The sequence below is a fragment of the Dromaius novaehollandiae genome, chromosome 1 (assembly GCF_036370855.1).
Source record: "Dromaius novaehollandiae isolate bDroNov1 chromosome 1, bDroNov1.hap1, whole genome shotgun sequence".
Taxonomy (NCBI): domain Eukaryota; kingdom Metazoa; phylum Chordata; class Aves; order Casuariiformes; family Dromaiidae; genus Dromaius; species Dromaius novaehollandiae.
In genome coordinates, this window is record NC_088098.1 from 185,562,399 (window position 1) to 185,588,279 (window position 25,881).

The 25,881-nt window shown below is 38.2% G+C and overlaps 1 protein-coding gene across 3 annotated transcripts in view; it reads left to right on the forward strand.

Moving 5' to 3' along the window:
• The window catches only part of DGKH (diacylglycerol kinase eta), a 168,982-nt gene that overhangs the window by 66,548 nt on the left and 76,553 nt on the right, over positions 1 to 25,881 (forward strand). For all 3 annotated transcript variants that reach the window (XM_064504820.1, XM_064504818.1, XM_064504819.1), the window contains exons 2-3: positions 15,306 to 15,416; positions 16,756 to 16,836. In XM_064504820.1, coding sequence (XP_064360890.1) covers positions 15,306 to 15,416; positions 16,756 to 16,836 — 192 coding nt within the window. The remainder of the gene's footprint in view (positions 1 to 15,305; positions 15,417 to 16,755; positions 16,837 to 25,881) is intronic.

Below are 25,881 nucleotides of genomic sequence, written 5' to 3' on the forward strand. Positions count from 1 at the left end.
TATCAGTAATCTAGTGGAAAGAGAAGAGAGTGATAAGTTTGGGTGACTCAGAAATCACTCTTGACTTAGGTGCCTTCACTTCGTTGTCACCTTTCTCTCATCCAAGTCTCCTCCGATTAGCTTCTCTGATGGTGTCTCTAGTTGGAACCAGTTAATAAACTAACAGTATCTTTGTGCAAATGAGACTTTAGACTACTCATTTTTTTTCTGAAAATATTCCATCTGAAGTGATTTTGCTTTTTTAACAAATAAAGCATTGTGACAAATGGCTGTAATCATTTTTCTTAGACTTAACATAGCATGACACTGTAGTTATCTAGCCTTTTCTTTGAAGCCTTGCTAGTTTAAAAGGAGACTGAACATTATCCTGTACATTTTAAATTTTCATCATGCACCTTAGATCTGATTAATATATCCTTAATGATTTTTAGTCTGTTTTCTATGACTTTCTCTGTGCATGGAGAAAACTGGAGCACAACTCAGCCTCTAGCACAAGTATGCAAAGAAAATGGGGTGCTCTGACTCAGAAGTTTTGGTGGTTTTAGTGATTTAAGTGGCAAAGGAGCATCTGCCCTGTCTTTCTGCTCGAAGTTGCTGGCCCTGAGACAGAGGATACATGCCCGTGCCCCCAGTGCTGAAACTCATAACATGTTTTTGGCTCCTTAATCTGAAGTGTTGAACAGTGCCCTGAGATGGCTGAAGCGTGGCTGCGTGCTGCCTTTGGATGACTCCGTCACAACCGCGGGAAGGGTCAGACAGCGTGGGCAAGATTTTTTTTTAGAGCTTATCCATCAGACTCCTACATAGAAATTGGATGGATCTCAAAAATTTATGGTACCTATATTAAAGCAAAGCAAACAGTTGTGAGGAGAAAACATCCTTCTTTTTTTAATAGAAGAAGATAGCAGATACCAAAGAAGCACGATCAGCAAACATAAGAGGAGATGTGATTAACCACAACTATTTAAAGTATTTTTTTTCATGTTTTCCACTTCTATGTGAAAGGCCAGTGAAATAATTAGGATACTGGACCCACATCCCAGAGGAAAGTGGAACTTCTAACTCAGAAATACTTTTGAAGATGACACTTCATTGAGAGGTTTCACATAGCATAATCATAACTACGTCTACGGCTGTATGATAAGTGCAACAAGGGAGATTTAGACAAAGGAAAACATTCAGTGGTAGAGAGTCTCCATAACTGGGAGCTTTAAGAATATCTTAGACAAATATCTTATGAGAATGAGCTAAGTATGGCTGGCAGAGGCAGATGTAGACCTGATTTAAATAGGAAAGGAGAAGGGTATATTTTTGTAATGACTTTCAGGTCATGTGAAAAGCCAGGGCCTTTCGTGCTGTTTTAGCCCACATAAATCTGTCTAGGGATTCTGTACTTGGGGCCTAATGTATGTGGTGGATATGTAGGACATGCGAAGATTAACTTTACAGAAGCAATGAGTTCAAGCTTGTGGGATACAACTCATCTGTTGCTTGCATATTGCTGTCTTCTGATGCAGATGGTGGATGACAGTGGCCGTTTTGCCAACAAATGGGCCAGACAAAATATAGGATACCTGGATAAAGTGATAGGTAACCCATTTTTGCAAATATATATAAAATTTATCTTTCTTTGGGGGAGAGGATGGACTAAAAGACCTTTTTTTGCCCCTCCTGGCTCTTTTATGAGTCTCCAATTTCATTAGTAGATATGGAACAAATACTGTTGGACAAAGATTTAAGAACATTTGAGGTTTTGTTAAAGCTAAAATAGAATCAGCCTTTTATAACTCCCCTGAAAAGTAGCTTTTGCATAACAATATGAAAGCAAGTACACTATACAGAGCATAAATGCTCTTACCTGCAAGGTGCCAAATCTTCACACGCAATGGATATATAAAGTGACAGGTTTTAGAAAATTGAGAATCTATTTACTTCAATAAAATAGAAACATGGTCGTGCTAAAATTTCATCGTCTTGTATTCTAGGACATTTATGTCTGTGTTTGTGGTTTTACTTGTTTTTATACTAGGACTATTTTGTTAATAGCAATTTAAATTGTTTAAATGGAAAAAGTGACCATCAAGCTATGTAAAACTGAAAAGGCAAAGTGCGTACTTAACTGCTCAACTCACTGAAAGAAGGAAAGCAAGTGGCTACTACATTTGTTAAATTTTAGCAATAAGAGCTGTTGAATAGCAAGCTGTATGGGAAACATTATATTATTTTCTGATGCGAAGTTCTTAGAGTAGTGTCTTTGGAGTAATTGTTACAAACCATCTTTAGAAGGAGCTTGCTAGATGATAGCAAATGAAGGTTTTTACTGTTAGCCTACTCACACCATTCAGGACTCACAAACTTTAAAAGTTTGTTAACTTTTAGAGCAGTTTTGCATCAAAAACTAGAGTGGTGTAGGACTCTAGTTTTGATAGGGACTGTTGCATGATGTGGGGCGGAACAGCTTGAACTTTCAGTTGATCTGGTTTCCTATCTCAGTAAAAGCCCATCACCTGCTGCTGATATTGTGCTGCCTTTTCTGCCTTCATTCCTCCAATAGCCTTTTCTCACTTTTTCTGCTGTGCTTTAGATGGTAGTGGAAGTTCAGTAACAGACTCTTGGAAGTCCACAGCTAGCTTCTCTCATATATTTTGACTTGACTCTTTATTTTAGACCTTTTTTTAAGTTTTCCCTTTGTATGCAATAAACAGTATGCTTGGCCACTAAGGCAGAAAGCCGTAACTCTTTCATCATCTACCTCTTATCTCTTTCTAGTTGTGGAATATAAAAACAATTGATGTGTTTCTGCAAAATGATGCTTTTGATGCTTTTCAGTGAAGTTAGAGGTTTGGTACATAGAGCTTTGTGATTCTTGCTCGGCTGCTGCTTTGGTCAGGGATTACACATATCTAGCCTACAAACTGGCAATTCTAACCTCTGCTTGGAAAACAAGCAAACAAGCCCCAAAATACAAGTATATCTGGGCAATCTGAGTTTTCTACATAATGTTTTAAATAAAGTTTTCACAGAAGTGAAAGATGGCTATCTTAAATGCTACAAAGATCTCAATAAAATGTTAAGTATTTAATTTTCTTTAAATGCTAAGATTACAGTGTAGTGTAACTAAGCGTCTACTGTTTTGCTTTACTCCAGTAATATTCCTCAGATTTTAAGTTAGTAATTAGAATACTGAGTATTTAAAACCCTCCTAGTTAAATACTTTTCCAGGAGCTGAAAATTAAAATTTTCAGTTTATCCTGACCCTGTTTTCAGCAGAACGATTTCAGCCAACAATATTTTTTTTTTTTTTGAGGGAGAAGGAATATGTTGGGGAATTTGTTCCTCTATTTCTGATACTTGTGTGTTTAGAAGAAGAAGAAAAAAAAGGCATTGAAAACTGTACTGAAGTTGAGGTATGTGACATCTACTGCACCTCTTCCATCCACAAATTCAGCTGTGTTATCTTAGAAAGCATTCAGGTGGTTCTGGAGTTGGGTAAATCTATGCTGTTTCCTTCTTCTCCTTCATGTGCCCAGAAATGTGTTTCAAGAGGACTCACTCCATGATTTTACCAGGGACTGAAGCGAGGTGTCATGTTGGATTTTACAGTTCAAGGGTTCAAACATGGAGTAGGAGTAGGAACCTGTATTTCTTTGAGGATAGATGAGTGTGAGCCACACTATAAAATTTTGGGAGTTACCAGTCTGCCCTTTTCCGGTCAGGGGCATGTATTCTGGGAGAAGCTTTACTGTGATTTCTGAATGAGAGAAAATGGCATGCACATGAATGAGCCTGGTTGCAAAGAGAATGCGAATTCAAAAGTAATTACAGGCTCTTATTTCCTGGCAATAAACAGAGGAGAAGGGAGGATCCAATGTATGTTATTCTTCTGCTTTCCAATCTCATAGTCTCAAAAGAGAGAATTTCCTCCTTGATTGTAATATGAGAATTCTGCTTCCACTGAGGTTGCTACTAAAGACTGGGGGGGAAAAATAGGATTGTACCAAGAGAAGTGCTAGAAAAAGCTAGAAGCAGCTTAGACCCTGTCCTGTTACTAAAAGTGCTTTGCTGTTTTGGGGAATTCATCAGAACTCTTCTGGTAGTAGTCTATATCCTAAATGTATAGTAGCTCAGTAGGTACATGACGATATTACTTGTGTAATATTTGTGTGTAGCTGCATGAGTGAAAGTATCAGATTAACATCTTCTTGAGGTGGAGAAGTACTATTCTTTTTTCTGCATGTTCAGAATCAAAGTGCAATGATTAAGTGACCTACCAAAGATTACAAAGGAAATTGGTAGCTGACTGGAAAGTAAACTTCAGATCTGTTTAGTACTCATCCTGTACTTTATCACCACCTGTTCTTTATTTTCCTGCGAAATACACCAAGCTATAAAATATTTACCTAATTATATGAAATTTAATAACCTAATATTATGTAAAATACAGTAACTGGAACTGAGATTTTGCTGCCAATATGGGTTCCAGACATAGCGTAAGTGATAACTTAGTAATAATTGTAAGGATTTATAGAAAAAACACTGAGAATGAGGTCGTTTTTTGCTACAAGGAATTTCACTTTTAGAACTAGCAAAAACACAGGATGAAAGAGGATGAGGTTTATTAACTGAGAGTCAGAATCTGGCTGTTTCTATGATCAATTCTGTTTATTAAAAAGAAAAGAAATTACCTCATATTTTGTTGAGCAGATGTCTTCAGGTAATTATTGATCATTATTCCTCACATGAGAAGTACGCAGTGGGATTCCCTGGGAAATGGTCCCAGAATCTTAAAAGCAGTCTACATAACTGTATGGATGAACATGGATGAGGAGCTACTGACAAAACTCAGACATAAAATGGAAGCGTACAAGCAGTGGGAGCAGGGGCAGGTGACCCAGGATGAATATAGAGATGCTGTCCAAGTTTGCAGGGATGGTCTTAGGAAAGCCAAAGCCCACCCGGAGTTGAATGTGGTGAGGGATGTGAAGGGCAGCAAGAATGGCTTCCACAGGTTTATCAGAAATGAAAGGGAGACCTCTGCAGAATGGATGGAGGACCTGGTGGCAAGGGACATGGAGAAGCCTGAGGTACTCAGTGCCGCCTTTGTCTTGGTCTTTATTGCTAAGATTTGCCTTCTGCATTCCAGGTTGCTGAAACCAGAAGGAAGTTTGGAGCAAGGAAGACTTGCTGGATCAGTGGAGGAGGATCACGTTAGGGAACATTTAAACAAACTGGACATAGACAAGTTTGTGGGCCCTAGTGGGATGCACCCGCAAGTGCCGAGGGAGCTGGTTGATGTCGTTGTGAAGCCAGTCGATGATCTTTGAATGGTCATGGCAAGCAGGGAAGTTTTCTGAGGACTGGAAGAAAGCAGATGTTACTGCTATCTTTGAGAGGGACAAGAAGGAGGATAGGGGGAACTACAGGCCAGTCAGCCTCACCTCAATCCCTGGGAAGGTGATGGAGCAGCTAATCCTGGAAATCATTTCCAAACATATGAAGGACAAGCAGTTGACTGGGAATAGTCAGAGTGGATTTATGAAGGGGAAATCTTGCCTGGCCAACCTGATAACCTTCCACAACAAAGTGACTAGCTCAGTGAATGAGGGGAGAGCAGTGCCTGTTCTTCATGTTGACTTTTGCCAAGCTTTTGATGCTGTCTCCGATAACATCCTCATAGACAAACTGGTGGAATACTGGCTACATAAATGGACAGTGAGGGGGATTGAAAACTGGCTGAACTGCCAGGTTCAAAGGGCTGTGAGCAGCAGCATGCAGTCGGCTGAAGGCCAGTCACTAGTGGTGTCGTCCAGGGCGCAATACTCAGACTAGTATTGTTGAACAACTTCATTAATGACCTGGATGGTGGGACAGAGTGCACCCCCAGCAAGTTCACAGATGATACTAAACTGGGATGAATGGTTGATAGACCAGTTGTTTGTCCTGCCGTTCTCTTTCAGAATAACTTTCTTAAAGAATTGGAAGGTGTCTGTTTTATCCTGCTGCAGAGCTTTTTGTGAATTGGCATTAGTGTTTTGCCAGAACATTGATTTGAGAACCATTTGACTAATATCTTCAAAACACCTTGAAATGTAAAGAAGTCTTTCAAAACATACTTTGTCACAAAAATTAAAATCTGATTTGCCCCTTCCCACCCTGCATTGGGGTAAGGTCCATGGCATATGAAGTTTTGAAAGGATTTAACACAACGTGTAATATTTCAGCTCTTCTAACTGCCTGTTGCTGTACATTGCTTTTTGTGTTGTTGCATAATTTGCCAGTATAATTGTACTGTAGTTGCTCAAATTAGATTCCTAGTCTTCTCACATAGAGGTGGTTTTCTGAATAATTGGGTATTTATTACTATTTTCCTCCCCATACCCAAAGAGGTCTGTAGGTAAACAAGATATTCTTGCCCATGAGTTCTTATGGAATTAAAGGTTTTATTGAGTTAACTATTCCAGTAGACTATTCAGCTAAGGCTGTTAGCAGAAAAATACTAGAAAATGTAATTCAAAACATGATAAAGGTGCATCCAGGATTTTATGTGCCATCCAGTGAAGCCAATATAAACTTGAAATGCAGTGCAACCTCTGAATTAGATTAAAACGTGTAATCTCTGTATCTGCAGCAAAAGGAAACACTCTATAAAAATTTCAAAAATTCATGCATATTAAATTAATAAACTTCTCTGTTATAATTCTAAGCACATCAGGGATCTGCAGATCACAGGGCTGTATAGCATCTATAATATTGTTGGCCATTTGCCTGTACAGACTTGAGTGCATAGTAAGATATCAACTGCAATGACAGATCACTTTCTAACAGTAACTGGTAATTTAGAAAAGGATTAAGAGTGAATGGGGGGATGATATTGCAGCATTTTTCATCTCTTTAAAGAAGTGAATAGATGTAAAGATTCTAAGAACATTCTCTTCTGAAACACATTTGCATAATATTGATGTTTCCTGAAATTGTATGTTTATAGATATTCCTGAGTTTGTTTGAATTTTGTCGCTGAATGCTTTTTCTCTTTCCTAACTTATTTGCCAAAGGTCAGGTATGGGTGTGCAAAATGCCTACAAGAAGGAAATTGGTTGTGCTCCAGGTTTCCCTGGGGATTGATGAGCTTTAAGCTGTTCTGCGTAGGCTATTTTCTAGCAAGTGTAGCTCCTAGGAATCCTGACATCATTGGTGGAGTTTATTTAAGCATTCTCAGAGGGGAAAAAATTAAAACTGCAATAAGTAAAACAGAGAAGGTTTGTTATGACAAGTATAATTTAGAATTTATTTTAAAGGAAGGATTGCTTAAAGTTTGCAGCAGCGCTTAATATATTTTTGTTCCATGCTGCTTTTGTAATTTCCTCAAGTAATTGATCAAATATTATTTGCATAATAACAGTAGATAGAAGTACAGAAACAGTTTGCTTTTCTCTGTGGAAATGTAATGGGATTCTTTTGCATTCGATTGTGGGAGGCATCTTGTTTCTAATGGTTTATTTTGGATCTACACTACATATGCTTTATAAAATAGCAAATGTGTTGAGTATCATTCCAAGTCCACACTAAGATCTAAATAATTCTGGTACAGAATAAAAGTCTTGCCAGCAGAATGATTTGACTGTTTATTATATTATGTATTTTTTCCATGTTTTTCCAAGATACATGCCGTTTACCTTCTTCTGTCTCAAAAAGTTAGATTTAGTTTTTTAAATCTTCCTGCTCAGAGCATGTGTAATTTAAAATGAACAGCTATGTTAGCTCCAAACAGTAGCTGCAAAAGGTTACTCTGACTGAAGTTAGCTCAATTGTGAAATAACACCCAAACCCATAGGTCTTTGGCACTTAGTCAGTCCTATAGTGTCTATCCTTTTCAGTATTTTACATCTGGTTCTCCTTCCACTGATTAATGAGAACGCAGACTGAAATCAACATTTTGTACATGGATGGAAATTGAAAGTTTAAATGCTTGAACTGCGGATAAAGCTGGTTTTCTGACTCTCAATCTAGCATTAAGTTTATAATTAAAATAGTTTTTTTTTTTAAATTTACAGTGTAGTGCTGCATCCTAATATGGTAATATCCTGTTAATTTTTGGTATAACTTCTATTTTTACATGTCTTCTAACTGAATATCATTTTGCTATCAATATATTTTTATTATGGAAATTGCTCTGCAATTTCATATTTGCTTAATGTTTTACTGCTCTACCACACATTGTAAGTATAGGAATCTGAAAGTCAGATTTCTTTTTTAGTTCAACAGTAATGCAAAATCTATTTCCTCAAAGTAGGCTGGAAGGGAACATGGCGGAAGATCAAGGTTGAGGAATAAGTGCACTACGTAAGCTGTTTAATTGCATTTATTTCCATTACAGTTTCATTTAGACTAGGCTCCATCCACATAAGGGACCCCAAAAATACAGGATATAAGGATAACTTTGGACGAATATATTGTTTTGTCATTACACAAAATTGTGATGCTTAGTCATAGGTTAATACTATGGCGGAGGGGGAAGAGGCTGGTTTTCATTCTGAGATTTTGGAAAGCTGTACTCTCAAAGCTAGCTAGGCGCTTTTTACTGCTTCTCATGATGTCTCTGTCACTAATGGTACTTGGTTGTAACCCAGAGGACGCATTAGCAGTGCAGTCTGTGGCAACTCGGTTCAGGCAAGCGTGATACTCTAGGCAGCCCGTGAAACTGCTGAATAGGTTACGTGGAGTGATCAGTTTTTGTTAGTACATATTAAGATTGTCTTAAAATTGAAGCAGTTTTATAGCCAATTTGATTATATGGGTTTTCAGTATTTTTTTTTAATTATGAACCTTTTTAGCTGTATAAATTCATAGGTATTACATAGTTTTTGGTTTGGTTTTCAAATGTCAGGCTTTCTTCACTATCATTAAAAATGCTCAATAGAAATGTAACCTTGTGCTGAGCAGCTGATGAAGCTTTTATTCTCTGTAGATAAAATCTATTTTTATTTTGACATGATTAATGAAATACCTGTCAGCATAAGTGGCAGTAACGGAGGCTGCTATGCTGTGATTGTCAAGCAAACCATGAGCCTGGAATTCCCAGGTCATAATTTTAATCAAAATTTGAGAGTTTGATTGTCACGTTTTTTAATAATCAATGTCATTTTCAATCTAGTGAACACTTTGAGTATTTTAAGGGGCTCCGAGTTAATAAGAGCTGCGAGACTTTACCTAGTAACGTAACGAGGAGTCTGTCTGCGTTTCACCATGCCTGTGCGAACGGTGCAAATGAACAAAACTCTCCACAGTATTAAAACAGTCAAGGTTTGTTTTATCTCCGTAGTCACCTTTGGAAAGTCATATCAATAGGATCTCTCTCTTTTTTTGGTGGCCTGGTCTATCAACAGCCCAAGTATTAATTACTACGGTAAATTAGGGCCTAAATACATTTGCAACCTCAAATATCAGACTTTAAAATAAAATGCATACTGTCAAATTGGGGGGAAAAATCCAACATCATAAATGTCCTGCTGGGTCAGACAGTATTTGCTATTTAACAGCACAGTGGGAAAGGCGGTTAAGGAACAGCACATGAGTTTGGCCAGTAAGTAGTCCAGTCCCCTAGTACTTCCCCATGGCATATGAAAGGGACCATACATCGAGGTGTTGTCCTTGAATTTGTTGGTGAATAACAGCTCTATGGTCTCTATACTCCCTGCCCTTTTTCTTTTTTTATTTATTTATTTTTTTAAGTGCTCAATTATGCCCAACATTTTGTTGGCTTTTCTGGCTGTGGCTGAAATGATGAAATACTCTCATCTTTCAAAGTATTTAAAGAATTACTCTCAGCTTAAGTGTCTGTTGTAAGGTGCTCTTAAAATTGTTCTTTACCCCCTTCATTTCCTGTGTACATTTGACTTGTGCTTTTTCTATGGCCTTTCCTCTTCTTGTGTTCATTCTCTTTGTTCTCAGAAACTTCCTGGTATTGACACATTTTAAGCAGCACGTCGAGTTATATGTTTGAAAATAAGTAGAGGGGAGAGTTATTTTTATCTCTAATCATTCAGTATTGTGCTTTGCAGTTGCCAATAATTTGTCTGTAGTCACTTTTACTACTTTATTTTCCAAGTTCAGCATCTTTTCTCCTTTCTTTCGGCCTTTCTCACAGCAACAGAAGTACAAAATTTGACTTTTGGGCAGATGTGGGACTTTACAAAATGAGTGAATCAGAAGTAATATAATGTGATCCTCTTCAAAACAGACTGTTAGTTTTGAAATTTCAGGAGTGATAAACTGTATATTTTAAAAATTGTCTATATTTAAAAATCCATCTGTATAAAAGAAGATGCCTCTAATTTTTTAGTGATCAAAATACGCACATATCCCACTTATTTTTATCATTCAGATTATTTTGATGCAGAGTTGCATTAAATGTTCTTGGAAAATTGAACACTAACTTATACCTACTTTATGAAATGCATCTATTTTTTGGAAGAGATTTGGTTAGGAAAATATACCACTGTGAAGCATAGTGATGCTATGATTGTGATGATGTGAATCATTTTCCTAGTTGTTTATGGCTAAAGTAGTAAAATTGCTAGTGATTAATTTTATTCTGAGTTGAAAACACAGTCAAGCTTATTGTTAATTAAAACTTTCTTTATTGTTGTAGTAGTTGCTGTGGTAATTGTGTGTTTTTGCTGTATGCCTAAAAATTTTGCTTTTATTATAGCTGCATACTTCTGGAGTGATGCTGTATTACTGGATTATACAGGTTGTTGCAGGGGGAAGTGGGAGGTTTTGCCAAGCAGAGGAGAGGTGATTCTGTAAATGTGTGAAGTAGCATGGGATTGTGGGATTTGCACATTAAGTTTCTCCTAATTTACAGCAGGAAAGTAGATAATATAATTGGCAATGATGTTGCTTATGCTTCACATTTAATGTCCAGCTGAGATTAATTAGAAGATTTCTCATAATCAGAAGAGTGAGATCTTGGAGCAGCATCTTAATTGCAGTTGTGAGAGAAAAGGTACTTAATGCTTTCTGAAGGTACAGCTGCAGCCAGATCAATGTATTTGAAAAACTTAACATGATCTGGCTGTATATAATAATAGGGACCCAAATTCAATAATGAGAGAGGTCCTCTCTGACCTTAAATTACTGTAAATACTGTGACTTGTGTGTGGATTCAGGAAAGCATTATTAGTAGATTAGCTAATGACTCAGTTGGTAGTTTGAAGTTTCTTGCACATTTTAGAGGATAAATGAAGTTAATTAAAGATACGGAGTCCAAACCTTATGCTTGGGTGTGGTTTCTGCAGCCATGGAATTGGCTGTGCTTGATGCTTAAACCTCAGTCCCCAATACCTAATGGTGGTAAAAGGTGAACTTGGGACATGTGTTTCATGAAGTGCTTGTATTTCTTGGGGGAACATTGACCAGTCCAGTGTTTTTCTACTGTTTTAATTCACAAATACATTCTGTAGAGTAAATAACCATAGTATGGTTATTCATGGTAACTCATGGTAGTTAAGTATGGTAACTCATGGAGTTAATTTTGAGGGGCTGATTTTGAAGTATTTAGTTTGATCTTAGGGATACTGGTGTTTTAATGGGTGCAATAGGGAAAAATGGCTTATATAGGCATAAAAATAACATGAAAGAGTTAATTTTTATCTTTAGTGAGCAATAAAAAGTGGATGCCCTGGTGACAAAGGATACAGAGAAGGCAGAGTTACTGAATGCCTTCTTTGTTTCAGTCTTTACTGCTAAGGCCAGCCCTCAAGAGTCACAGACCCTGGAGACAAGAGAGAAAGTCTGGAGGAAGGAAGACTTTCCTTTGGTTGAGGAGGATCAGGTTAGAGATCATTTAGGCAAACTTGACACTCCCAAATCCATGGGCCTCAATACACCCACGAGTGCTGAGGGAGCTGGCAGATGTTATTGCTAGGCCCCTCTCCATCATCTTTGAAAGGTCATGGAGAACAGGAGAGGTGCCTGAGGACTGGAAGAAAGACAGTGACCCTCCAATCTTCAAAAAGGGCAAGAAAGAGGACCCAGGAAACTACAAGCTAGTCAGCCTTACCTCCATCCCTGGAAAGGTGACGGAACAGCTCATCCTGGATGTCTTCTCTAAGCATGTGGAGGAAAAGAAGGCGATCACGAGTAGTCAGCATGGATTCACCAAGGGAAATCATGCTTAACCAATCTGATAGCCTTCTGTGATGGAATGACTGGCTGGGTAGTTGAGGGGAGAGCAGTGGATGTTGTCTGCCTTGACTTCAGCAAAGCTTTTGGCACCGTCTCCCATAACATCCTCATAGGTAAGCTCAGGACGTGTGGGTTAGAGGAGTGGCCAGTGAGGTGGACTGAGAGCTGGCTGAATGGCAGAGCTCAGAGGGTTGTGACCAGTGGCGCAGAGTCTAGGTGGAGGCCTGTAGCCAGCGGTGTCCCCCAGCAGTCAGTACTGGGTCCCATCTTGTTCAACTTAGTCCTCAGTGACCCGGATGAAGAGACAGAGTGCACCCTCAGCAATTTTGCTCATGATACAAAACTGGGAGGAGTGGCTGATCCACCAGAGAGCTGTGTTGCCTTTCAGAGAGACCTGGACAGGCTGGAGAGCTGGGCGGAAAGGAACCTCCTGAAGTTCAACAAAGGCAAGTGCAGGGTCCTGCACCTTGGGAGGAATAACCCCAGGCACCAGTACAGGTTTGGGGTTGGCTTGCTGGAAAGCAGCTCTGCGGAGAAGGACCTGGGAGTCCTGGTGGACAACAAGTCGACCATGAGCCAGCAATGTGTCCTTGTGGTCAAGAAGGCCAACGGTATCCTGGGGTGCCTTAGGAAGGGTGTTGGCAGCAGGTTGAGGAAGGTGATCCTCCTCCCCCTCTAGTCAGCCCTGGTGAGGCCACATCTGGAGTGGTGTGTCCAGTTCTGGGCTCCCCAATACAAGAGAGACATGGAGTTACTGCAGCGAGTCCAGTGGAGGGCTACGAAGATGATTAGGGGGCTGGAGCATCTCTCTTACGAGGAAAGGCTGAGAGAGCTGGGCCTATTTAGGCTGGAGAAGAGAAGGCTGACGGGGGATCTTATCAATGTGTGTAAGTATCTGATGGGAGGGTGTCAAGAGGATGGGGCCAGACTCTTCTCAGTGGTGCCCAGCGATAGGCCGAGAGGCAACGGGCACAAACTGAAACACGGGAAGGTCCGTCTGAACATGAGGAAAAACTTCTTTACTGTGAGGGTGACTGAGCACTGGAAGAAGTTGCCCATAGAGGCTGTGGAGTCTCCTTCTCTGGAGATATTCAAAAGCCATCTGGACAGGATCCTGTGCAACGTGCTTTAGGTGAGCCTGCTTGAGCAGGGGGGTTGGACTAGATGATGTCCAGAGGTCTCTTCCAACCTCAGCCATTTTGTGATTCTGCGATAAGTTCAAGGCTTAAGGAGATTTATATTCTTTGACCTCACTTTCTAATTCCTGAAAATATTCAGTACAAGTTCAGAGTTTGCTTAGTATGTGCAGTGTGCAGTACTGAACATGGATTTCCTTCCATTTAGGATTTTTTTTCAGTAAGTGCCCACTGTGTATTCAGTGTACTATTTCCTTTGGAACTGAATTTCTATGTTCTTCTTTTGAACCCTAACACCCAAGTCCTGTACGATGAGTGTTGGCAATCTCAAAGAGCCATATGAAGGAGTAGTGCTGCATGGCTACAACAAACAGCTTTGAATATGCGCTTGTATTTACAATGGCCTGAATTGCTAACTGATTAAATCTATTTATACCATGTAAAAATAGCTTATCTTAAGGTCTGGTCAGAAAATTGCAGGCAGTCATAAAATTGTGTGCGTTAAGAATGCTCTCCACTCCCTTTCAGCTGGGAATTGCTACCCCTTAGCTAGCTCAGGATGGCTGGCTGAATGCATTGTTTGAGATCATTGTAATGTGAAGGAAAATCAGATAAATCCAAACTTTCATCTCTGATGTTTCATCGGAGAGGGGTGCTTTCTAGAATGCATTAATTCAATTGCTTTATGATCATTGGACCGTATTGTTAGTTTATTACATTAGGAATCTCTAAATGAAGAGTGCTAGGTATGCACAACAATGATGTTTCTCATTTAAAGGAAATGGTAGGAAGATAAAAGGTTTTCTGTTCTTTCTATATTTTCGTTACTTAAAGTTAAGGAGAATTTGAAATCTGATTACAGAAGAATGTGTCTATGAACTTGCAGTCAGATCTTGATTAAGCCCCTGAACAGTCTAGAATAACTGCAAATAACCTTCGTATCATGTTGTCTAGAAATCGTATTTTAAGATTTGCATCACATTGTTACAGTACAAACTGGGAATATTATGCATTAGAGACTATCTTGGAATATAACATCCAAATGTGCTTGCTTTCTCTAATACCCTTTGTGTGCTTCAAAGCTGAAGAAGATGGTTTTCCAGACGTGCGATTAAAATGCTATGTCGTGTCACTTCGTCTGATTAAATGGAGAATTTATGTAATCGGTTGTGTGATGAATCCCACACATGCCGTCAAAAGCAGCAGACGCATTTAAAATACACTAATTTGTATTTTGTTAATTTCAGAAAATTGGCTCTGTGTAGGTGGAATTTGGTTTGGAGTGGAGTAGTTGGGATCAGCATGGTGAATCTGTTTTTGACTAAAAATATTTGCCTAGCAAGAAGGCCCTTGGCTGTTATTGTTCCCACACTTTCCATAAAATGAATATGCCTATTTGTAAGCTGATTTCATGCTTAAGGCCTCAGTTCGGCAAGGTACTTAAAGTCATGCATAACTTTTAGCATATTGGATCATGCTGTCTACTTCAGAGGCATAATTCATGTCCTTGAATCAGACACAAGTTTAAGTACCTTGTTGAATTGGGCCTATGGGGAAATTGTATTTCTGCTCAACATAATCAGATTCTGGAACTGCAAATAGCCATGCGGGGATTGTTATTAGCATTTTTTTTTCTGAATTGTGCCACCCTCAGTTGTTGCTCACGTTAACATTTGCAGTTTTGCAGCTGTCCAAACAATTGAATTATTTTGTGTTAATCGCTGCAATAATTATATGCCTCTCCACTGCCTTTTCATTGCATGTGTAAAATTAGCGTTTTGCCAGCATTGTCATTGTTTTAAGAATAGCTATGCATAGTCTGATTGTCCAGAGGATTAGCCTGAATTTAATATGAATAGATACAAATTAAAATTGACAATTATATGAGGTGTAACATATATTTAAAAACTTAACTTTCATCTATATACTTATCTAGTTAGATATCTATTTACCTTGTCTACTGTATTTTGATATATTTTTCAGACAAGCATAAAAGAAGGATTACTACTGAAGCAAACCAGTTCTTTTCAGAGGTGGAAAAAGCGTTATTTCAAACTTCGAGGTCGTACCCTTTACTATGCTAAGGATTCAAAGGTAATTCTGTGATACTACCAACTAATGCCATATACTGGTAAATGTGATTTTCCTTAGGTTTGTAATTGTAATAATAATTTAATGATATGTTGGTGATTGCCTGATTAAAAAAAAAAATAGTGTATGTAAGATGTGGTATGCTAAATTACCTTTAACCAAGGAAGGATGGTGATTCCCCCCTCCTTTTTTTTAAAAAAAGGTTATTTTAACTGTTTTAGACTGCTTAGAAAAATAATACATAGATCTGAGTGTTATTATAGGGGTGTGGGCTCTGTCAGACAAATCTTAGATTCCAAAGAAAGTAATGATGGGATGTTGTTCACAGATTATTCTTCTGACCAAATTCCATTAAAACTCTTCTAGCCTGATGCCCGTGTTGCCCTTAAATGGATGTAAAAGGTTACACGAAATCAAGATGGGAAGCTTTTCTGCCAAAATTGATTTTTAAGGGAAAAAGCTGTTTCTCATCAATTGAAATTTTCACTGGGAAAATTGGGGGTGGGAAGAGGGTAATATTTCTGTCATCCTGAAAGGCATTTCCTCCCTCCCCCTCAAGATCTGAACTGAGAGCATTTTGGCTTGCTGGCCTGGCTCAGAGCACTGCTTTTCTTTATGCTGTGGTGTCTGTCTGTCCCAGCAACCCTTGGGAGCTGCAGGTGAGGTGCTTCAAGACCACGTTATCATCTGTAGGCTGCTCTTCCTTAATAAAGCTATTACTCCGCTGAAGCACCAAAAGAGCAGGGCATTTTTGTTGGTCTTCTCTTTGCTTTTATGAGCCAGCATGAGTTTAACAGAGACTATCTAATCCTTTGCCACAGCCTGGGGTGTCTAGAGATGACATCTATTTCTCAGACTGGAGCAGCAAACAAAGGAGTGGAAGGGATATCTTTAGTCCCTTGAGCTCCATTTCCTCCTATTATAGCACCATATTATAGATTCGAATTCATAAATTTAGAATTCCAGCCTGAAACTGGTTAGTTCATTTGTATTTTATTAGTGTGGATCTCTCTCCTTTGATGTATTTATGGTTATTACATTACAACTGAATCTATGGGTAAAAAAGACAAAATCTTCAATTTAAATTTAACACAATTTTTTTGGAGCCATTTAGGATTTTTACTCTCTTCAGCTGGTTAGATTAAGAACAGAACTGTGTTTAGAGGTGAAATAGGAAGTTTTATCACTTCAGCAGTCTTGTCTTTTTTTTTTCCCAATTTTTATTTCTATTTTTATTTTCCAATTGGAATGGACATGAGGAAATGAAAGCAGCGAATATAAAGCTTACTTGAAAGGGGACTCAGACAGTATTTGATGTTTTTGTGTTCTTTTCCATTCACAGTCTCTAATATTTGACGAAGTTGACCTGTCAGATGCCAGTGTAGCTGAATCAAGCACAAAAAATGTCAACAACAGCTTCACGGTATGGAAAAATTATAATGCTGGTCTTGAAACCTGTAGATAGACTGTTAGTAAGAAAATCAAGAATCCTCTGAATAGCTGCTCATTTTCCTTCATTTGAAGATAAAATAAAATGCCCTTTATTTGGAAATGGCATTACTTATAACATGACAGTATCTCATCGATTGTTGATAATTTTGTCTCAGTTACCTCACTTTTTTTTTAAGCAGAATTTAGCATTTTTTTTATTGCTAACCATGTCCCTATATTTTTAATATAAGTCATATGAAAAACTGTCTTCACGGTTGTACCTTGATTGTGACAATGGTATGAGAGACAAGGGTGCTCATAACATCCATGTTTATATAAAGTTTGCAACCGTGTTTTACACACAGTTCTTGACATTTATTGTTTAACTGCATTATTGGAACTATGATAACATCTGACACTGTTCCTATGCTCATTTTTAACCTCTGGGAAAGTAAATTTTATGAACAAGAACTAGCCATGAGGAAGACTGTGGGTAAACTTGCCCTCTTGATGGTCACAAGTTCTTCCACTAACTGCAATGGTATTACTTTTCTTTATCTGCAGATGCTATTATTCTCTTTTAAAATGTCGATATTCTGTTTTCCTGAAGATTTTAATTATCACAGGTGATCTGTGTTGTCAGTGTTGCTGTTTATCTCAGAGGCAGTCCTGATGCAAGCCTCAAAGGCTGTAAGTTATGGCTTCAGGACTTCCTTATTCTGGTGTTTCTCGGGCAGCTACTGGAGTATTCGGAGCGCTGGAACGATGTGTTCCTGTTAGCATAGATGGGCTCACATGCTATGCAAATACAAGTTTCTTTACTGACTAAATATGAACTGAAAAAGGCTAATTTGACCCACTAGCTTGCCATTTGAAGAGTTACTTTCTAGTGCTTAGAAACTCCACTTTGGTCTTTCTCTTGTCCAGAAGTGAAGCTGCCATTCACGCGTCAGGATAGCTGAGGAATAATGAGGCATACAGAGGCTATTAGTTGAGGATTCCAGTAGAGTCATGATTGTTGCTTATTATTCAGGAAGGGATATAAGACTCAGCATCCCCTGAAGACCTAAATCTCCTTCTCTGTTGTCTCTACTGTGAAAATAAAGAAAATTAATAAAACTCTGGGTATGATGTTACCGATCTTCAAATCATGAAATAAGTCGTTCCTGTTTATATGTAAAATCTTGTGTGGAGAATAAAGGTGGTGTATCTTTGGGTTTTTTTCTTCTTTTCTTGTTTCTTACAATATTTGGTGTTTTGATATCCTTTAAGATCATTTAGGCCCACTCAGTATCTCATTCTTCACCAAAGACAGGTTTTTTTAATTAGCATCGAGATTTCCGGGGAAGAAAGTAGTGATAAAGAAATCTTGGGGCCAGAGCTTTAAAAGCTATGGTGATGCTATTTATTTTCATGTCCCAGCTATTTTAGAGCAGATAGTGTTTTCACTGAGGAGTGTTAAAATTCATGTTGAAAAATTATTTGGATTTATAGTTCTCCTGGATTGAAGTGTCATCTGATTTGACTCTGAAATATGGTAATAGTTGTGATCTCTTTTAATCTTTTGGCTTCTTCCTTCGTGTTTCCCTAACCCCATCTCCAGGCAATGCAACTCAGTGGAGTAAGACACCTCTGGCCTTGCCTGCACTGGTTTCGAGAGGGGTGGGATAGCTTTCTAGCAATATTCCTTACACATAAAAAGAAACAGTTCTTTCTTTTTTCCAGCTAGTAAAAAGATAATCCAGTCTTTCTTAGAATACTGTTTTCTCTTTCTAAGTGCTCTGCTAGCTTTGCGTTTGTTTGAAAAAGTGAAAAATAAATCCTGAATGTTTTCTTTCTTTAGTTACTGTATTTCTCTGGATTTCTTGTCCCAGTAGAGAATATTGTTAACACAAACTTATGTACATGGAATAGAGCCCAAACAACCATATTTCAAGAAAAATATACTTTTCATAATTTTCCTTAAAATTTAAGTTTGTTTTTTTACAAATGCCCTGGTCATTTTTAAAAAAAAAAAAAAGTCCAACCCCCTTCATTCCTGTCTGCAATCTTTCAACCCCCAAACTTGTTGTGAAAGTACTCTTTTGCCTTCTTTTGCCCTTTCTAGTTTGTCTGTTTGGAGACAGAGTTGTGTGTGTCAAGATTTTCCATGCTCTTTCTTTGGATAAAACTCAAGTCCTAAAATTAATCCTAACACACCGATTTAAGATTGAGTTTATTTGTAATGTGCATGCTTGTAGAATATTTTATGTAACTAAATATCAGTGCTATTGCTTGGAATTACTTTTCCTTTCTTACTACAAGCAAATTGAGGTTAAGGGGGAAGTTGAAATAAATAAATATTTGCTAATTAAAATAAGAAGCTGCTAGAGTTGTAAGAGCTCATCTGTTTCAATTTGTAGTTTGTTGCTGATATCATCATTACTTTTCAATGGACAATCAAGTCTCTGCTAGCAAACAGTTCCCCATGAACAGGCTTGTGCTAGAAAGGCTTATAGTAGATTATAGGCATTTTATATTTCTGTTTCCCTCTTGCTTGTTGGGTACCGGTTTCCTAAGAGTGCGGGAAGAGAGCAGATCAATAGGGCAATTGAGCCCAGCCAAGCTCTGTATCACCCTCTCCATTAGCCACATCACGTGACTCTTGCTCCCCAGGTACCCACAGTTCAGTGGCATGGATTGGGGCTGACCTCTCGTTTTTGAGTACTCCTGAACTCCCCCCCCCCCCGCCCCCCATTCCTTGTATAAGGAATAGGAATTTTACATAATAAAATGACTTTTGTATAGGCATATTCAAATTAATGGGGCTCTACAGGACAGCAAAGGTCACTATGAACTGTGATTTCTTTTTGATGGGGTGGCTTTTGTGTTAGGTATGTACCTCTGTTTTTCTTTCCATGACAAAAAAAACCTTTTGATACACATGGGGAAAGGAAAAAAAGCTGTAAATGTTAGCCATGTTGCTTTTCAGTTGTTGATACACATGTATTTTACATAAAATGTATTTTACATGTATTTTACACAAAATGCTGTTGGTTATTATAAATCTGTCCTGGCTTAGTTTCACGTAAAATACACAGGCATCATGTGGCAACGCTTATATTTAGTCCGTCCAAACTGATGTCTGAAACATTTTAATTGTTATGCTCTTCTGTGACAGATATGATGGAAGGATAATAATTTCAGGGTAGAGACACTGGTTTTGAGGTTTTACTTTGTATAGCTATCTTTCAACATTTGATTTTGGTAAGGCCAAGTTCTTGTCCATTTTAGATTTGCACACAAAGCCCTGCACACTCAATTTCTTACTAAATATACATTCTCAAGAAAAGTGAAAATCCTGAATAGATTAATTTGCTTATCTAGCTGCTTCTGAGATTAACAGAGGAAATAATTTCATGGCGGTTGGGGAAGCTGCCCTCTAGCAATGTGAGAATAAACATACTAGAAGATACTTAAAGTGGGGACTCAGCTGGCCCTAACTTCAGGGTGGGATTCAGTGATGGATTTACAGATGCCTAAATGTAGTTATTGAGGATAAGATTAATAGCTCTTTAAAGTAGATTCACACATTTATTCAGCTCAGTGTCACTGTGGGCTCCATTGATTATTGACTAGATGCCCCTTAATTGTAGCAGGAGCTGTGTCCTCCAGGCCACCTAAAATGTAGACCCCTACATTTAGCTTCCTGAATCAGGTACTGAATCTCATCCTTCCTGTCAAACATGCAGCTGCTGAGAGTGGTCATCTTGAGCGGAAGGCTCAGGAAACTGCAGATCTGATGTCCTGGAAAGCCTACTGCAATTCTTAGTAATTAGAAATTGGCTGGAAATGAGACTTTATATTCCAGCCAATAACATTGATTACTATGATTCTGGATATGCTTGCAAAAATGTGTAATGTCATAAATTTTTTTGCTGATTTCTTGGTTTTGGTAATGCTATAGACCATATTGCAGTCTGATTATATATTGTGTGGAAAAATATTTCCTTTGATAGCTCTTAATGTATAGGACTTTAAGTATCCCCCTCTTAGCATTACAAGACAAAGACAGCAAAAGCCAGTAAGCTGTCTGTTTTTTATTTTATATGTTCTTATATATAATACAGAAATACATAAAAAGGAGAGTATGTATATATACTCCTTTTTCTTTGCCTATTTTTCAAGGTAAATCATTTTTGTAAACTTTCTCTATATTCTTACCTGTTCTTGCTGTTCTTCTCTTATTCTGCAGTATCATCTTGTAAGTGGAAATGACTATTGTGGCACTCAGGAGTCCAAGTCAAAACAACTCACAGATATCTGGGCTTAATAATATTTTCCAAATTATGCTCTCACATTCCTCATGGATACAAATTTTGTCTGTTTTCCACTGTAGCCCCACATTATGCATTTTTTATACTCTAAAATAGTACCAAGATCCCTTTTCTATTAATCTGGAGCTGTCTGTAATTCCTAAATTCTTCTCATTTCTCTATTTTTCTATATTTTTCTATATTTATGTAGCTTTTGATTGGTGCTTGCTTCTTTGTTTTTACCAACACTGAACTTTCTCAAGTCCCTGTGCTGTCTGCTTTTTGGCTCTATCTGCAGTGCCTCGGTGATCAAAGGGGGGAGCTAAGCAACCAAAATTTTGTTATCTGTAAATGTTTCCACTTCTCTACTTTACACTCTTCTTCCAGTTTAAGAATTGCTTCACAAATTTTAGGATGGAATAAGGTGCTGATTATCTATGAATCTTTTGCCATATTAAAGACAACTTTTTTTCTTACTTTTTAAAATATATTCCGTAGTTAGCTTTTCCTCTCATCTTATGATCATGGCATAAAAATAGTTAACCTCTTTGGTTCAGTGGCTGAACTGGGGGGTGGGGGGGGAAGGTAAGAAATAGTTATGGGTCAACCTGATATTTTTACTGTTGTTGAACTGAAATACTTCATTTAGTTCAAATTAGAGTAAAGGGGTTTTTTTGAGTGTTTTTTTCAAATTAGAGATGAAAAAATGCAATGAATGGCATTTTATTTAAGTTCAGCCCTGAATGTTATTTTGTTACAAAAAGTTGAAGTTTTTTTTTCCTGATTTCCATTGTTTTGGTCAGACTTAACAATTCCCTTTGACTTGAAAACAGTGTTTTCTGCTATTTCAACCAAAAATCTTTATCCAGTTGTTCTTGATTTCCTTAACATGCCGTACATATGGATGGGCTTTGAAAAACTAAGTATTTATAGTTACTGATTTTTCCTTTCACCTAGTAGTTTGATATGGTTAACTTTTTTTATAGGTTAGTGAGGCCAAGTGCTCCTTTGCAGCAACTGTACTGGTTAAAGTCGATCTGTTTTTCTTCCAGAATTCTGAGTATTGTATTTCCTATCCATATTTCTGAATGTAGCATATCCTACGTGTTGGCTGCAGATACGGAGTTTACTGGCATGTAATTTGTGTGGAACCAGCCTAAAGCATAAACCAATTCTTCTCGTCTTTGAATCCCGCCGTACAGTGGCTCTTTCTAATGGGAGGTTGCTCAGGCGTACGAGCAACTCAAGCACTCACTTCTTGCGATTTCTCAGAATTGCCAGCTTTCTCACAACTGGGCCTGAAGGCATAGTGCTTTTAAGCAGTTTATTTCATTAGCACTGGTTCTTCTTGCATCCCAGTCAGTTCTGTACTCATCATCGAGATTAGCTGCTTCTAATTGTTTTTAGAAAATTAACTTTTGATATTCACTGTGGACTTTAAAACCAGAATACATTTTGTGGTGTTGCCAGTCTTTTGCAATCTACTGCACAGACAGTGTGAATTTCTTAGAAATTTGGATTTACTTTGCTTCCTTCCTTGCCACCCAGATTTCTCGTTAAGGCTTTTCTTCAGGACTTTTTTTTTTTTTTAATGAGAAAAGTGTGACTGAATATGAGAACTGCTTAACTTTCCCCAGGCCACATCAGGAGGAAATGAGAGGAGTGTTTTCCCAAAGGAGTTTAAAACCTTTTATCTTCTCTTTGGGTTTGGACACTGCAGTTTTCTGTCTTTCTCAATATTAGAAACATGGTCTTAAAGCTGGGAATAATTATGCTGGTATTTTTGTTCCCCTCTTCAGATATCCTAATACCAATTCAATTTTATTATTGGCCCTTTTGTTGCAAGTATTTAGGCCAACGCTGAGGGTCTGGAGCTTTATTTCAGTGTAGATATGCTTGTGGATGCTCATGGAGGAATTTCTCTGACACTGTCCCGCTTGCTTTCAAAATCCAGTTTACTGCAGCCCAGTGTCCGTGAAGACTGAGAGATTTGTTTGCTTGCTCACAGCATCAAGCCTCTTTCCCACAATATCCTACCTCAATTTTTTTCCCCCTCTATACTGTTTCCAGAGGCCACCCACCTAAAAATTACGCTGACCTTTTCTGGGTTTTCTACTGCTTTTCTTTCTCTGTCTTTCTTATTTCTGTAGTTTTGTGAAATCAACTTGCTGCTCCTGTGTTGGGAGACCCCTGGGATCATGTGGTCAGCAACTGCCTTTGAGGCTTGTGCTTATTCCAGACTTTGGGTGGTTTCCTCCGGTTTCAGCATTTGCTAAACAAACCATTTCCTTAAGGTAGCCACTGTGTGCTCCATAGCCTCAGCAGGATGCACGCTTGCTTGCTAGCCGCGTAATATTATTATCTTTCCTGTTGGCTTTTCTCCTCTGCTGTCGTTGCCTGTTGCAACCAGATCTCCTTCCCTGGATCTGGCTGGAGAGCTTCCGCACTGCTGAGATTTAGGGCAACTGTCCTCACTGCATGTCACAGATGTGAGGAGCTGAAACAATTCAGTACCACTGCCTAGGCCTTGCCGGGGTGATTAAATTTTGCTCTGTGGCAATACTCTGGAGCATGTCCATCTGCAGTTTTATTTCTCTGTGAAAAACACATTTTCAGTAAATTTCTACATGTAGTGTCTGCTCCCTTGAAGGTAGAGGCTTTTGTTGGACTGCTTCCTTTAATAAGCCACGGTGGCACAAAAAGAATGAATCAGTGTTTGGAAACATGTTTCTGTTTCTTGATAAGCTTTCATAAATTACAAATTTCGAATAATTTACACATTAATTTTTTGTTAACTGAGTGCAGAATCCTGTGTGAATACTCTTTCATCTGCTTGCACCTCTCCTATTAGTGAATCTTAACTCAGCTGCATGCTGACATAAACTAATAATACAGCTGTGGGGTCCAGGTAAGGTCTATGAGCTTATGGTAGTAGTATGAAATTACTCAAGTGAAGGAAAACAAAAGAAAAATCAATATACTGCTATGTACTGGGTATGGTGCTATCCTTAGGGTTCTTCTCAGCATAGTTTGTATCAGATGTCCTTTGTCATTTTGTCCTTTAAATGTAAGATAATTTCCTGGTTTGGAGTACGTTTTGAAGTTTGTGTTCAAGTTCAGTGTTAACATTGCTACCAATCTGTGTTGATTGTGGTGGGAGTTCAAACACATAGCTCATGTGTAAAGACATCTTTAAGTGTCCTACTCTGTGAGCTGAAACCCACCCCCAGAAACGTTGTCTTTTAAGATTTGCCCTTGGTGTTATCAGAGGGGTCAGTGCATGGCACCATTTCAAGATCCAAGAAGGGTGCATTCACTCCTCGTGCTGGATTTACGGTCCAGCTCCAGGCTGACTCAAGCACCTGCAGCGACATCCATGAGGACTTGGGGCCTCTCTTATCTCAAGAAGGTCAAATATGCCTGGAAACAGTTCAAGTTCTTGTGCTAGCCCCACCAGCATGACTCAACTTTGGGATGTCTTGAACCACTGTTCAAGCATGGGTAGCTAACTGTTCTGATGTACTTAGTTTTTCTCTAGTTGTGAACTATCTCCTGTTTTGTGTAAATGCTGATTAGCCTTTAAATGACAAAGGCTTTTTGATGCTCCCAGCCTGAGCAATACCCAAACCACAGAAAGAGACGGGAAGTGCTTTGGATTCCATTTTGTTCAATTTTCTACTCATTTTTTTCTATATTCAGGCAGTTTAGAAACAAAAAAAATTTGCAATAGCAAATTAATTATGCTGCAGAAAAGAATTGGAGAGACAAAAGCAATTAGTGTTGGAGTCTTATGATGCACTTAGGTTTTTTCCTCCATTTAGCGTTTGCTCGTTCTCCCTGGCCCCCTGACAGTGACAAAAAACGTAATAAAACTGAGAGCTCTTTGGGTAGCTTTGGGTGTGACTTTCAAGTTTTAAGCAGCTTATCTGTGACTTGATGCACTGTCTCCCTTTCCCTAGAGTGTCTAGAGACATTGAAGCTTTAAGTTTCATTATGAAAAAGCAATAAAGCATTTCAACTGTGAGGCTAAAATCCATAGATAAATCCCTTAGGACTGAGCTATTACAAGAAAGCTGAATGCTTTTCAGAAGAGAAAAAAATGGTGTTCTTAAAAATGTGAAGATACTGCTCTATGCTATACATTTCAGTTCTAATTTGGTTTACATGGAGCTTGATTTCAACATTTTTTGAGCTTATACAGAAATTTTTGAAAAATAGGTCACAGGAAACATAAATTCTCTAATTTTTGAAGAATTTCTTTAATTTGTGAAACACAATAAAAAGACTTGCATATAAATAAAGAGATGAAAAATACCGTTTATTTCCCTGTTTGAATGCATTGTACGGCATTGTTGAAACAGTCACAGCATTTGGAAAGCAGTGTTCTATGAATTAATGCAACAGAATTACCAGATTTCATTATGTCTGCAGTTTTGCATTAGTTTTCTGTATTTTTTTCCTCTCCTCTCAAATTAAAAAAAAGTTAAAATACTGAAGAAGGCTTAAAAAGTATCCCTCAGTACAGTTCCTGTATACAAAATAATTTTATAAACAGTGCTGCTGGCGTAAACTTTGAATAAATTTCCTGCTTCTAGTGAACAAGGATCCCTGGTTTCAAGCAGCTGGATTATGTTTAAAGAGGAATCTGTTATTACAAAAGAAGAAAATAGTCAGTCACTGCTCTTTTTTATGTAACTTTGCACCTGATTCCATTAAGTACAGGATTAGATACTTTCCTTTAA